This window comes from Eulemur rufifrons, chromosome 2 (assembly GCF_041146395.1).
Source record: "Eulemur rufifrons isolate Redbay chromosome 2, OSU_ERuf_1, whole genome shotgun sequence".
In the NCBI taxonomy this organism is placed as follows: Eukaryota; Metazoa; Chordata; class Mammalia; order Primates; family Lemuridae; genus Eulemur; species Eulemur rufifrons.
This window is the reverse complement of record NC_090984.1, coordinates 68060071-68076157: the sequence shown is the minus strand read 5'-3', so window position 1 is coordinate 68076157 and position 16087 is coordinate 68060071. Positions and strand designations below refer to the sequence as shown.

The 16087-nt window shown below is 34.2% G+C and overlaps 1 protein-coding gene across 1 annotated transcript in view; it reads right to left on the bottom strand.

The window, feature by feature from the left end:
• AKAP6 (A-kinase anchoring protein 6) overlaps positions 1-16087 on the bottom strand; it is a 354014-nt gene that overhangs the window by 31794 nt on the left and 306133 nt on the right. The window contains exon 11 of the mRNA XM_069464086.1: positions 8241-8456. Coding sequence (XP_069320187.1) covers positions 8241-8456 — 216 coding nt within the window. The remainder of the gene's footprint in view (positions 1-8240; positions 8457-16087) is intronic.

The following is a 16087-nucleotide window of genomic DNA, read 5'->3' as shown; positions in this document are numbered from 1 at the left end:
AGGGTTCTCATAGGAAATTATTACTTTTCCTAGCCCGTTGAGATATGGTTAATTTTTGCCAATTAAAACTTCTTCATATATCACATGTGATAAAAAGATATTTGATCTATAATTTCCTAAATTATATTGAAAAAGTGAAATCACCTAATTTCCAAATCCAATTGGCTTAATTTGTATTTATAAAAGTCTTGTTCATTTACTTGATTTAAAGGCGACTGAATATGTACAATTCTTATCGTTAAAGAAAGCTTCATCTTAGAGAGGCAGTTTAGGATGTTGGTTCAGAACATTGTCTCTAGAGCCAAAATTCCCAGGTTCAAATCTCACGTCAGTCACTAACTAGGTGGTAACTTTAGACATGTTGCTGAAACTTTCTTTGCCTCAATCTTTTTTTCTGTAAAAGAGGGGATAATAATAGTACCTATATTGTATGGTTATTAAGAGTCCTAAATGACTTAACATGTAAATCACTTAAAACAGTGCCTGATACGTATCAAGTGATGTGTTAGCTATTATTACTGTTGTTTGGTTTTCAGAAAAGGACTGTCTATTTTCATTTGCTTACTCCAAGGCAAGGATATTCACTGTCAGGCTTCAGGGTAACCTATCAACGCCTTTGTAATTAAAATTCTGAATATGCTCATGTAAAATTCTAAATATGCTCATGTGTTTTTTTTAAACAGCTTTATTGAATTATAACTTGCAGAAAATAAACTGAACATACTTACAATTTAAAATTTTATATGATATAATTTACACATACAAAATAATCACTATAAACAAGATCATGAATATATCTGTCACCCCAAAAGATTTCTCACTACCTTTTGTAATTGCTCCAGTTGTCACAAAGATTTTACCCTTTTATTTTTTTCTAAATTTTTAAATATTTTACATTTAGGTCAATGATTCATTTTGACTTCATTTTTGTATATGGTACAATTTATAAGTCAATCTCACATATGTGCATATAAATATTCAATTATTCCAGGATCATTTGTTTAAAAACTATCCTTTCTCCATTGAATTGCCTTTGTACCTTTGTGAAAAATCAATTGACCATTTATGTGTAGCTCTATTTCTGAAATATTTATTCTATTTCATTGATCTATTTGTTGAACTTGGCACCAATGTCACACTCTCTTAACTTCTATAGCTTTAGTATAAGTCTTGATTTCATGAGGTGTAAGTTCTCCAACTTTATTCATCTTTCTCGAAATTGTTTTGGCTATTCTAGGTGCTTTGCATTTCCAAGTGAATTTTAGAACCAGCTTATGAATTTCTATCAAAAAAAACCATAGGAGTTTCATTGGGGTTACATTAACTGTATAGATAAATTTGGGAAGAATTGATATCTTAATAATATTGTGTCTTCTGACACATAAACACAGTATTATTAATTTAGTTATTTAATTTCTCTCAGCAATACTTTATATATTTTGCATACAGTTCTTTCATATCTTTTGTTAGATATATCCCTAAGCTTTTCATGTTTTTATTACTATTGTAAATGGTATTGTTTTTTCAATTTCAATTTCTGATTGTTCAGCAATAGTACCTAGAACATAATTGATGTCTGTATATTGATATTGTATCCTATAACCTTGTTAAATTCTCTTATTAGTTCTAGGATTTTTTTGTAGATTCAGTAGCATTTTCTACATAGATGATTATAAAGTCTGTGAATAAAGATAATTTTGCTTCTTAATTTCCAAATGGCTTATCTTTAATTCCTTTTTCTTTCTTTATTGCTCTGGCTAAAACTTCCAGTACAATTTTGAATAGAAATGGTGAAAGTGTATATCTTTACCTTGTTCCTGATCTTAGGAGAGAACCATTCAGTCTTTTACCATTAAGTATCGTGTTAACTATAGATTAGTTATAGATATTCTTTATTAAGTTGAGAAAGTTCCTATTTTATTTTTAGGTTTCTGAGTTTTTATTAGGAAGGATGTTGGATTTTGACAAATGCTTTTCAGCACCCATTGGGATAATCATATGGTTTTCCTTTCTTAGTCTGTAAATATGGTGGATACCATTGGATTTTTTTCAAATATCAAACTAACTTTGCATTTCTGTGATAAACCTCACATGATCATGATGTTGTGTCTATTTTATATGTTATTGATTTGATTTGATTGAATTTTGTTCAGCATCTTTTTATGTACATTCATAAGGGATATCAGTCTGTAGTTTTTTGTATTGTCTCTGGTTTTGATACCTGGGTAATGCTTGTCCAAAGAAAAAGGATGAAAATATTTCTACCTTTTCAACTTTCTAGAAAAATTTGCATAAAATTAGTATTACTTATTCCTTAAATGTTTGGTGGAATTCACCTATAAAGCCAACTAGCCCTGAAATTTTCTTTGTAGGGAGGTTTTATCTAATGGTTCAACTTATTTAGTAGATAGAAAATGATTCATAAAATTCTCTTTATGTTCTTTTAATATTAGTAGAATTACTGTACTGATGTCTGCCTCTTATTCCTGATATTGATAATTTGTTTCTTCTCTCATTTTCTCCTAATCAGTCTGGCTAGAGGAGGTTCATCAATTTCATTAATCTCAAAAGAAACCTACCTAGCTTTTTATTTCAGTGGACTTTTTTCTATTGTTTTTTTATTTTCTAATTCATTGATTTCTGCTCTGATCTTTACTATTATTTTCTTTCTTCTACTTACTTTGGGTTTAATTGCTCTTCTTTTTCTAGATCCATAGGTGAAAACTAAGATGGTTTGGTGGCATCCACAAATTTCAATATTTTATTTCCATTTCTATTCAGTTAAAAATACTTTTGCATTTCCTTTTCATTTCTTCTTTGACTCATGAGTTTTAAAGAAAAGTGTTAGTTTCCATGTATTTGCAGATTTTCTAGATGCATTTCTATTATCTATCTCTAAACTAAGTCCATTAAAGTCAAATAAATACTTGTATGATATGAATTCTGTTACATTTAAGACTTTCTTGTAGCTCAGAAGAGAATCAGTTGTGGTAGATATTTTGTGTGCACTTGAAAATAATGTATATTTTGCTGTTGGATGGCATGATTGATTTTTATTGTATATATTGAAGATGTACAACATGATGTTTTGATATATGTAGTGAAGTGATTACTGCAATCAAGCAAATTTACATATCCATTATCTCACATAGTTACCTTTTTTAGTTTTGAGGGGGGTAAGAAAACCTAAAATCTACTCTCTTAATAAATTTACAGTATACAATATAATTAACTATAGTCAACATGCATATTAGATCTCTAGATTTATTACCTCTCTAACATAACTGCAACTTTGTATTCTTTGACCCACATCTTCCCATTTCCCTTGCCCCCCATCCCTGATAATGACCTTTGTATTTTCTATGTATTCATTTTTTTATTTCTATTTTTAAGATTCTGCATATAAGTGAGATTGTGTAATATTTTTCTTTCCATGGCCGGCTTATTTCACTTAGCGCAACATCCTCTAGATTCATCCATGTTGTCACAAATAGCAGGATCTCTTTTTTTTTAGGGCTGAATATTACAGCCCTAAAATATTACTCTGTGTGTGTGTGTGTGTGTGTGTGTGTGTGTGTGTGCCCGTGTATTACAATTTATTTTTCTATTCATCTAATGAATACTTCAGTTGTTTCCATATCTTGGCTATGATGAATGTTACTGCAATATACATGAGCGGGCAGATATATTTATGAGGTGGTGATTTCATTTCTTTTGAGTATATACCCAGAAGAGAGATTGCCATTTCTTTAGGAACCTCTATACTGTTTCCCACAGTAGCTGTACCAATCTACATTCCCACCAACAGTGTACAAAGGTTCCCCTTTCTTCACACTCTCACCAATACTTGTAATCCCTTGTCTTTTTGAGAAAAGCCTTGGATGAAGTGTTTTAAATGTCAATTAGGTCAAGTTGATCTATAGTGTCATTCAAGTCCTTTTATATTCTTACTGATTTTCTAGGCTATCAATTATTGAGAAAAAGTATTAGAATCTCTGCTCAAAATTGTTTTTCTTATCTCCTCACAGTTGTTATCAGTGTTTGCTTTATGTATTTGTAAGCTCTGTTTTAGAACACAAATATTTAGTAATGGTATGTTCTCTTGATTAATTGGCACCTTTATCATTAAGAAATGCCCTTCTTTATATCTTATAAGATTCTTTGCTCTGAAATATACTTTAATATTAATATAGCCATTTGAACTTTCTTTTGATTAGTATTACCTTAATATGTATTTTTCTATCCCTTTACTTTTAACTTATTATGTCTTTATATTTAAAGTGGGTTTCTTATAGACAACATATACCTCAGTCTTGCTTTTTTTTAACCCGAACTGACAAATGCTGTCTTTTAATTGGGATTTTTAGTCCATTTACATTTAACAAGATTATTGATGCAGTTGGTTTAAACCTTTTATCTTGCTATTCTTCTATTTGTTATATCTGTTTTTTATTCCCTTTTTCCTTCTTTTTCTGGATTGAGTATTTTTATGATTCTTCCTTTGTTGGCCTACTAGTTATAGCTTTTTATTATATTTTTAAAGGGCTATAGTATACATTTTATCTTATCATAGTCTACCTTTAAATTATATTATACTACATCACATAGAATAGAAACTATATATAATTCCATTTCTCACTTCCTGGCTTTTGTGATATTGTTGTCATACATTTTACTTCTACATATGTTATAAATTCTACAAAATATTATTATTATCTTAATTTAGATAGACTCATACCATCTAAAGAGATTTAAATAATATGAAAAAATATTTCACATTAACCCATATAGTAACCATTTTTCATTCTTTTGTGCATATACAAGTTTCCATCTGATATCACTTTCTTTTTGGTTAAAGGACTTCCCTAACATTTCTTGGAGTACAGCTCTGCTGGTGATGAATATTTTCAGCTTTTGATATAGAAAAACTCTTTAGTTTTGTCTTCCTTTTTGAATGGTATTTCTCTGTGCATAGAATTCTGAGTTATTTTCTTCAATACCTTAAAGATGTTACTCCACTGTCTTCTGACTTGCATTGTTTCTGACAAAAGGTCTGCTATCCCCTTTCCTCTTGCTCTTCTGTATTTAATGTGTCTTTTTCCTCTGGATGCTTTCAAGATATTCTCTTATCACTGGTTTTAGTCAATTTGGTTATGATGTCCGATGTGGTAGTTTTCTTCATGTTTCTTGTGCTTGAGGTTTGTCACAGTTCATGGATCTGTGAGTCTATAGATTTATCAAACTTGGAAATTTTCACCATTATTTCTTCAAAAATTATTTGTCCTTCCTTCCATTTTTAAGGGATTCGAATTGCATACATATTAGTCTGCTTGAAGATATCTCACAGCTCACTTATGCTGTGTCTACTTAATATGCTCAATATTTTTTCTAGCTTCTTGAACATATGGAATGTAGGTATAACAACTATAAATGTTCAGATCTACTAATTCTATAGTCTGTGTCAGTTCTGGATCTGTTTATGTTGATTGATATTTTTCTCATCATCATCATAAGTAGGAAAAAGAATTTTCTTACTTCTTTGCAGGTTTGGTAGCTTTTGATTGGATGCCAGACACTGTAAATTTTATCTTCTTGGATGCTGGGCATTTTTACTCCTATAAATATTCTTGAGCTTCATCCTGGGATGCAGTTAAATTACTTTGAAGCAGTTTTATCCTTTTAGGTCTTGCTTTTAAGCTTTTTGGGGAAGACCAGAGCAGCATTTACTCTAATTTTGCCCAGTTACTAAGGCAAAGCCCTTCATAGTACTCTATCATATGCCCTGTGAGTAATGAAGGTTTCTACTATGACTGATGGGAAAGGGAACTGAGCTCCATGGACTGTTCCTTCTAATCCTTTCAGGTGGTTTCTTCTGTGGAAGACTTGAGAGGATTCCTCTGTGTATCTCTGGAGCTTCCTTTCTGTGTAGCCCTCTCCTCTCTGGGTCTCTATCTTGTAACAATATTAGCCACCTTGGCATCCCCAGACTCCATGCAAAGACTGGCAGTCTCCTTGAGTTGAAGAGATAGGTCTGGGAGTCTGGTGAGGCCTTATTAGACAAGAAAGGTTAAAGGTCATCTTGGTGTTTTTACAAAGGTAAAATATTCCTATAGAAACATAACCATACTCAAAGCCACTTTATGAAAATGTAAAATTAATATAGATATAGTAACTCTAAGCCAAATGCCAGAATGAAACAAAACTTATTAAATAGAAGCATGTACTCATTTATTCAACAAATATTTATCAAACACCTACTATGTGCAAGTTATGTCCCAGGCCCTGCAGATACAGTAGTGAAAGTCCCTATGCACAAGCAGTGATGAGATAGGAATTGAACAAGTAAACATATCACACAGAGGCTTCTAATTCTCTACAAAGGCAGCCGCTCACATTGATAAAGTACTCACTTCCCATCAAAGCAACTTGTACTCTTCACCCAACCAACAGAGATCAGAAGCAGAAAAAGAGCTCCCACTGAATGATATACACCCTGTGCTCACTGTATTGTTGGCATTAATTCACTCTCAACTCTTCCATCCCTTTCTTGACAGTGATTTTCAACCTTTTTCAGCACAGAGGACCTTATTTTCTACTTTCATCATTCCAAACAGCTTATATATTCAGCAGCCAAGCTAAAGAAAAGTGGAGACTTCAAAAAATAAAAGCCCCAAAAGCATGCCAGCTAAACAGCTTCACAACAAACAGGTCATTTTAAGAAAAGACATCCAATTATGTAGACTCTGATTACTGGTAATAACTTGGAAGTCTTAAGAAATTTAACAACTTCAACTCAAAACAATTAAACAAAACTGTTGAGGATAAAATCACCCCCTAGACTCAATATAGCTACAGATGCAAAAAGAATGAGAAAGCTTACTGATTCATTGTCCCTTCTGTTCCCAGTCCCCAGTGCCAAACACATCAGATAGCAAATATTAAAGCTTTGTTAAAATCAGAATTCAGGCAGGGCAAGGTGGCTCATGCCTGTAATCCTACCACTCTGGGAGGCCAAGGTGAGCAGATCATTTGAGCTCAAGAGTTCAAGATGAGCCTGAGCAAGAGTGAGACCCCACCTCTACTAAAAATGGAAAGAAACTAGCTGGACAACTAAAACTATATAGAAAAAGTTAGCCAAGTATGGTGGCACATGCCTGTAGTCCCAGCTACTTGGGAGGCTGAGGTAGAAGGACTGCTTGAGCCCAGGAGTTTGAGGTTGCTGTGAGCTAGGCTGATGCCATGGCACTCTAGCCTGGGCAACAGAGCGAGACTCTGTCTCAAAAAAAAAAAAAAAAAAATCAGAATTCATAGGAGGAAACCATTTGTCAGTAACAAAGTTTTTACATTTGATTTTTCAATTTTCAATCCTGAACTTTCCAAAGACACAGAACTGACAAATATAAACATATAAGAAAAGCTTTCCATTCTGTGTGTGTATGTATGTATTTCATTTATATAAGTCAAATATGAAAGTTGGGCCCTTAACTAATAGACACTTGACCTCAAGGTCTTTTGGGAAATACAATCTTTTCATTGATAAATTCTTTCCCTTACAGATATAAAGGCTTTCTGGACAAGTGTGCATTCTATATTATAATAAAACAACTTCTGGTCATATATATTTCCTTCCTAGCAACTGCTTGAACCTGCACTCAATCTGGAAAATCCTTAGAAGAAATCACTAACCTCACCGTGAGCACTGCATTAAAACTCTGAAAGGAAACTTGTCAATTCTCAGCAATATAACTCTATCAGAGGAAGCTCCAAGCAGGAACAATGGGGGATTGGTGTACAAATAGACAGTGTTAACTCATATCATGTAAAGAAAGCTAAACAATATACTTTATTTCATTGCATTATCTGTAGAGCACACATATTGCTCCATATCCTCTGAGAGTATTAAACCAACTTTTAGCAAAATATTCATGGGGTATTGTATGATTAATGAATATCATTGGTGAAGGAATGATTGAAAAAATTAATGGCTTAGGTTGGTAAGGTTAAGCAAAATCTCAATGTAATTTTTTAAAAGACAAAGAAATACACTAAAATGCATTTTTGTAAGGCAAATAAATCTCTGTGTTATGACAAATGGAGTTTCACTTAGTGGATAGCCACCCCTTTAGTTAGTAAAACCACTTGTAAGATGAACACATTTTCCAAGACCTAAAAGAATTATTTTTTGTCTAAAAAAGAAAAAAAAAGAGAAAGATTATCATGCTTTAAAAAACATCACTCACAGATTCCTTTCCCATCTTCTTTTGTAGCCGTGTTTGCCACTGGACAGCTTGCATTACAATGGCTTCCCACCTTCTTTCAAGATTTACAATGATCAGCTGCATGGGCTGGTGGTCTGCATTCAGATTGCAGGTGTCTCGGTCATCCAGGAGATGCTGGCATAATCGCAGAATTGAGGCCACTCCTCGACGTCGTTGCTTGATTTCACGACAGAGGTTCTGCCACAAAGAGAGATTGATCTATGAGTGTTTATTAGGCAGAGTTCCCTAAGACATGAAACACCCTCTTCTACCACAATTTCAAATTGCAGTGATACACTCAGCTAAGAACAACAGGACAACAAAAAGGGCCCTGAGGTCTCCTTTAGATTGGAGGCCTCCTATTGATAGCAAATTAATGCTACATAATTTAGCAGCATCCCATTCCTCTATCCTTTTTTATTGATGTAGCCTTCTGAAATGTAGGGTGCCCCCTTGATACCTAGGTAACTAACAATATCTAACCTAATGCAATAAATCATTTAGGTCATATGAATGCCAAACAGAATGACATGCTTTGATACAAGGTCAAAGAAAACATAAAAGATAGAAAAATCCTCCAAAAGGAAATGGAATTTTTCCAAATTTACTCCAAGATTTTTTGAAGGCAAAAAGTTCAGTTTTCTACTGACTGAGAATAAGTTAAATAAGATCGCAAAGAATCTTGATACATAAAATCTATCATCTGAAAAAAAAGATTAGCAATATTTCTCTTCCAAAGCTTGATTAACAAAGCAATAATGTTCTGAAAACAAAAATTAAGATACTGGATTATTACTGCACTATTTGTTGGTTGTAGTATTTCTTTTAACAGACATTCACACTATTTAGGAAGGATATGCATACATCAAAATAGCATTTTGCCCCCAGAAGCATTTGTATTGCTGCAGTGACCCTAAACTGAATGATTCAAGCAAAATAGTGGGTACACATGTCTAAAAATATTATATCCTTTCTTTGCCTACGGATAGTGTGTAAGTGATATTCTAATTCAAAGCCTTCAGGAGAAATGATGATTATATCCGCAAACATCACTGAATTACTAATCTTCTTCTACTGCCACAATTGGACTATTCTAACAGTTAACAGATTGCTTATTAATCAACAAGGGTAAATAAGACAATGCAATTTCATTTAGTGTGAGAGTTTTAATGCCTAAAAGTATTTGTGCTTAAAATGTTAATCTAGATAAGGCTTCATTAGAAGAAGTCTTAAAATGATTAAGTGCGGTTCATTGAAATGTGCAGGGAGTGAGGGTATTAGATCAGCAGGTGGACATTTCATACAGATGTTCCACTTATTGATATAATGCATGCTATAGCCATTTAAATGACCCTAACTCAGTAATAGCTGGAATTCTATTATTTCTATAATGAGAGAACCCTGTACCTTTAATATTTCTGAATTTTAAATAAGGTGAATGACAAATTCCCAAACCTCTATTTATGGCAAAATATGACTAGGAATTTTATTATTCAATTTACACCAGTGCAGCAGTTTCAGTTATGTTTCCTGAACTTATCCTTATTTATTTTCCTAGAGTTCATTACTATTTTCCTATATAACTCCTGCTATAACCACTAGGTCTGACAAATTTCTTTACTGATGCTGTTCATTAGTTCAGTGTTGAATGAGGAGAGACCCCTAGATATTCAAAGATAAAACCTGAGGGTCTCTCCCCCACCTTCCCTCTGTCTGCCTCCCTCTTTCAATTTGCTCTCTTTTTCTAGAACTATGGTCCACAGACTGGTACTGGTCTGTGGCCTGTTAGGAACTGGGCTACACAGCAGGAAGTGAGTTGCAGGTGATTAAGCAAAGCTTCCTCTGTATTTACCATCTCTCCTCATCACTCACATCACCACATAAGCTCTGCCTCCTGTCAGATCAGCGGTTGCATTAGATTCTCACAGGAGCAGGAACCCTACTGTAAACTGCACATGCGAGGTATCTAGGTCCCACTCCTTATGAGCATCTAATGCCTGATGATCTGAGGTGGACCTGAGGCAGTGATGCTAGCAATGGAGAGCGACTGCAAATACAAATTATCATTAGCAGAGAGGTTTGTCTGCACAATAAATGTAATGTGCTGGAATCATCCCCAAACCATTCCTCAACCCCTTCCATGGAAAAATTGTCTTCCATGAAACCAGTCCCTGGTGCCAAAAAGGCTAGAACAACTGTTGGGCAGGTCAACTGTTGAAGTCCACTTAATATCTGCCAATTTTTGGCCCAATGTTAAACACTTCAAGATAATGTTATAGGCAACTGAAATTGGTCCAAATGAATTCTATGAATATGAATATTGAGGATTTTGGTTTTTGTTTCTATTTTGCTGTTAATTTATTAAAAGTAAAAGGTTGGGGCCGGGTGCGGTGGCTCACACCTGTAATCCTAGCAACTGCAGGAAGACAAGGGGAGAGGATGGCTTGAGCTCAGGAGTTTAAGACTAGCTTGAGCAAAAGCGAGACTTGTCTTTACTAAAAATAGAAAAATTAGCCTGGCACAGTGGCATGGTCCTGTAGTCCCAGCTACTCAGGAAGCTGAGGCAGGAGGATCACTTGAGCCCAGGAGTTTAATGTTGCACTGAGCTATGATGATGCCACTGCATTCTACCCAGGGCAACAGAGCGAGACTCTGTCTCAAAAACAAAACCAAACAAAAAAAGTAAAGGGATGAAAAAATCAAGAGATTTTTCTGTACAATAGAACGGCTTTTGCAAAACTCTTTCTGAAGTTAACTAGAATAATAACTGCATTTCTCAAGCCAACAAAAAGACCCAAAGTTCTCAGCCAAATGAAAATTTGCAATGGATGGCACTAACGGTGTGCACAGAGTTGGTACAGGCCACATCAGGCAACATTTGCAAAGCACTCCAGATGGACTTCATTCACCTTGCAGGCATCTCAAAGTTCTGAAACAGGACACTGGAGAAATTGCTAGGGGAAGTTTTCATAAAGATCATTGGCCATAATTTTTTTGTAAGTATCTAGAATATATCCAGTATTTATGTATCTAGGTGATCCCCATCCCCCATCTTAAGGTGAATCAGTCGAGATGAATACTGTGGTTTAAAAACTGAGAAAGCAGTTACTATTGATATTCAATATCTGATTTTTGGATCTTCAAAATTCTGCATTTTTTTTTACTTTAAATAACCAAAGAGTTTAGTCTATATTCTGAATTAATAATTTATCCTACATGTATGTACACTTGGGAAATAATATTACTCCTAAAAAGGAGGGGAAAATTGGAAATTTTACATGGCCAACATATTTTTCAGTACTTTTTTATACCTAGGAGATATAATTGATAAAATAACATTCTTCTATATAAATGGGTTTCCATGACAACCATTAAAATATACATATGTATTTACAATCACAAACACATACTAAATAAAATCAGTGGATTTGATGGCAATATTTCTTAGAATCAGTAGTTTACATTATTTCCATAATAAACTACACATAGAGAAATGTTAAATATAACTACATAGGAACAAATGATTATTATAACTATTTTTGGCTTACATTTCAGGAAAAAAATGTACATTTAAACAGAAACCCAATCTAAGCAATCTAAGTAAGGCACAGAAATAAGACAAACTCATCCCTACCTCCCTGACCTCCTCAAATGTGTACTCACCCTCCATATGCTAGGAACTGTTTCAGGAATGGAGGCTTCCAAAAGGAACAAGTTATTGCTCCTTCCCTCAAGGAGCTGAAAGTCTACTGGAAGTGAACTGTACAAATACTTATGTACCAAGTATAATGCAAAGAGGGAGGTGCTGACAGAAGTATGTGCAAGTTGCTTTTGGAGGAGTGGATGAAATCATAAGGCAAATGGTGTGAACCAGATGGCCCAAGATGAGTGATGGTGGTTATAAGGGTAGAAGGCCCAGAGGCATGTTAAGGTGGAAAATAAGCAAATAGCTTTGGGCAGTGGGAATGCCTAAGTGTACGGGGGAGAAAGAGAGTGAAGCAGCTGGAAAAGGGGGCAGGAAACAGAAAAGTTTGGAATGCTTTTCATTATTGCCAACTTTGAAGCATTTTCCTTAATGTCTATTGAGATCAGTTGGTTCCTTGCATAGTCATACTGCCACAAGAGGGGAATGGATTTCAAATGCTTTTATATTTAGTTATCTTTATCATTTGGTAATCATTAGGTAATTTCTTCCTGCAAAGCCACCTGTGTTAGTATGGAGGTTATTATCTTAGTATCACCTCAGAACCCAATTGTTTGCTGCTACTTTTAAATTTCTAATGACCTATTTTATTTATTTTAAGTTTCTATACAGTTTTCTCATGTTATCAAAAGACAGATTTGCTATGAAAATGAGAAATATAGAGAGAAAAATGAGAGAAAATTTCTGTCCGATTTTCCTTTACAATGATCACATTTCCAATCCTCTAAACACATTTTTTTAAATCACATCATAAGAGTTTCCAACAGGCTGAAGGTTTTTGTTTTACCTTTATAAACCATCAATTTGACTTTCAATTCACCAATGGCAATGCAAAGAGGTGTTTTTTTTTTTTTTTTTTCTCTTCGTCCCCTGACTTCCTCTGTCAACTTTTTCAACTATTTAAACCACTCATATTACCAAGCCAAATGTGCATGCAACATCATTCATCACATTGGTTTCAGTTTAACACCACTGAAGGGAAGACTTTCAATTCTGGTACTTTATTCATTATATACTAAATATGTAAACATATTACATAGAAAGATTACATTTACTTGTATACACACATACTTGACATTAAACAAGTGTCAACTACTTCACAAAAGGATGTAAATAAGCTTACAATAAAAGAACTACAATTAGACCAAGAACTGTTACAACAAATACCTTGTAAGAACAAAATAGAGAAAAGATAGGTAAGGAGAAAAAAATATTAAAAAAAGAGTAAGTATATGTTAAAAACAGAGAGAAATAAATCTACCTGAGAAACTCCAAAGCAATTTGTCTCCAATACTTATTACATCATTTTATTCAGCAGTTAATTTAACATCATTATGTAGGTCAATATAAACAAAGCAGTGAGTCTTTAGGTGATCTATTAAATTAAACAGTATCTAGGAAGCATTCTATTTATAAAGGCAAACATGACCACTTTCTAGACTGATCAATTGCTTAACAATATATATAGAGTGTGCCTTCTATGTGGCAAGCACAACAAAAAGGGTACAATCTGCATATATGGTATGTATCCCCCTTCAATCTAGTAGGAGTAAGGAAACATCCAAAGAGAGAAGGTAGGAGTAAACAAATCAGGCGAGTTCTTCTAGTTTAAACAATGTCAAGAGGGCAGCTCCATCCCCTTGTTGGGAGTTTCCTACACTTATTTGTTTTTCTTTTTTGCATTTTCTGTATTTTACCATTTAATTTCATAATGTGGGCAGTTATTTTCTCTTTTTCCAATACCTGTGACCAGATTTTCTACAGCAGAGGTTCTCAGCATATAATCCCCAGACCAAGTATTAGCGTCACCCAGAAACTTGTTAGAACTGCAAATTCTCTGGTGCCACTACGTATATTCTGAATCAGGAAGTCTGGGGTGAGGGCCAGTGAGCCACTGTTTAACAAGTATTACAGGTGAGTCCAATGAATGCTAAAGTTTGAGAACACTAATCTACAGGAAATAAAGGAACTTAGTTTTCAGATAAAAGAATTAATATAGTTGAGTCGATTTTTTAAGTAGTATAAAAATAGACATTACAAGTTCTGATTCTGGTATCATACTGGTAGCCAAGACCCTAAGGAACCTCAATCACTGGTAATTAATTACTTTCTTATTGTTATCAAATGACTAAAAAAAAAAATGAATCAATGAATAGATCTTTTCATCCTGTGGTATCTTTACATTATTAGTATTTTCTTGATCTTTAGAATTTTCAGTGTAATTATTAAGTATGCTGATGTGTTAGGTTGTTTGCATCTATAATAATATTGAGAATTTTACTCCTTTTGTTATTTTTTATCAAATAAGTCATTTACTAATTAATGATGAAAACACATGGCATAAATAGAAGCTCTGCTCTCTGAAAGCTTAAATAGTAAAACAAAACAATGATGACTGCTTGGAAAGTACAAGGTATCAGGTACAGATAATGTTAATGCCTGCAGCCATGGTCTAATAAGAGTGTAGAGCAAGCGTGAAAAATGAGAGGCTGTACTGGTACCTCTATGCTTCTTCAAAAGATGCTGTTGACTGGCTGGTTTGGGCTCATTATATGGGGGACAAGGTTGGCAAAGGTCAGATGAATGGTATCTCTTATAGCAAAAGCATTTATTGGATATCTATTATGTGCCAAACATTATACTTTTCATTACATGGTTATTCATTGGTGGGTAAGAGGTGTATAATAAAATCTATGTAGTACCTGTTCTTAAGAGCCTGTGATCTGGCTGGAAAGAAAAAACACTGATTCCACAAAGTGAGAGAAATAAATACAAGGCAAAGGTATATGTTAAGACTTAACTCACAGGTTCTCGTAGATTTTAATAACGTAAGGGAGGTGAATGTGCTTTGCGAATTATGAAACCACGCCCCAAATGTAAAGTGTGATTGATGTATGTGCTAAATTATGGGCTTGACTTGGGGAATGGGAAAGATCATCACTAGATGGAGTAGACAGATTAGAATTCATGGGACTAAAACTAGGCTGTGAAAGTTGCTGAAGATGGGAAAAGTGGAAGGAAGGGAGGATAGGCATTACAAGTTGGGGGATACACTTATGAAAAATACAAGAAACCATAATTTTTGTAACATTTTAAAGTGGGATAGAAGTTGAAGTGGGGTACAGTGATGATCACTATTCAATTATCTATCCAACCATCCATTCAGATGCACTTATTGGGTGCCTCCTTTGTGCCATCCACTGCTCTCAGTGGTAGAGATAGAGCAGTGAGCAAGATACACAAGTTCAAGATACACAAGAATCTAAGTTCTGCTTTCATAGAATTTACATTCAAATTTATATGTGTGTGAGTGGTGAGATGCTGGAAACAAAACATGACTAAATATATAAGAAAATATCAGGTAGGGATAAGAGATATAAAATAAAATAGGACCAGGAGGGGTAGCTCACACTTCTAATCCCAGCACTTTGGGAGGCTGAGGTAGGAGGACCGCTTGAGGCCAGGAGTTCAAGACCAGCCTGAGCAACATGGTGAGACCCCCCCAAGTCTACAAAAAATAAAAAATTAACCAGGCATGGTAGTGCATGCCTGTAGTCCCAGCTACTTGAGAGGCTGAGGCAGGAGGATCAGTTGAGTCCAGGAAAGTGAGGTTGCAATAAGCTATGATGATGCCACTGCACTCTAGTTCAGGCAATAGAGTGAGACTCTGTCTCAAAAAATAAATAAATAGGGTGATATGACAGAAAGTGGCTGGGGGTTGGTTTAGTTGGGGTCTTCAATAAAGCTTCTCTGCGGAGGTGACATCACATGATAATAAGTTCAGATATAAAACAAAATATAACTTAGTGTTCTGATGCTGCAATAGTTTAGATAAGATAATGTTTATAAAATCAACGGTAATTTATGGTATAAAAGGGTTTATTTTATGATTAAGTATGTGTATTAATGATTAAATATTGGATACTTATCAATAAAATAAATGAAATTAAAAATGTTCTTGGTACAATTAAGTTGGGAAAAAATAGTCTTCAACAAATCATGCTGGGACAACTGGATATCCCCTATGCAAAAGAATGAATTGGACCCCCATCTCACACCATCTACAAAACGAACTCAAACTGGATCACAGACCTAAATGTAAGAGCCAAAACTATTAAAAATTTTT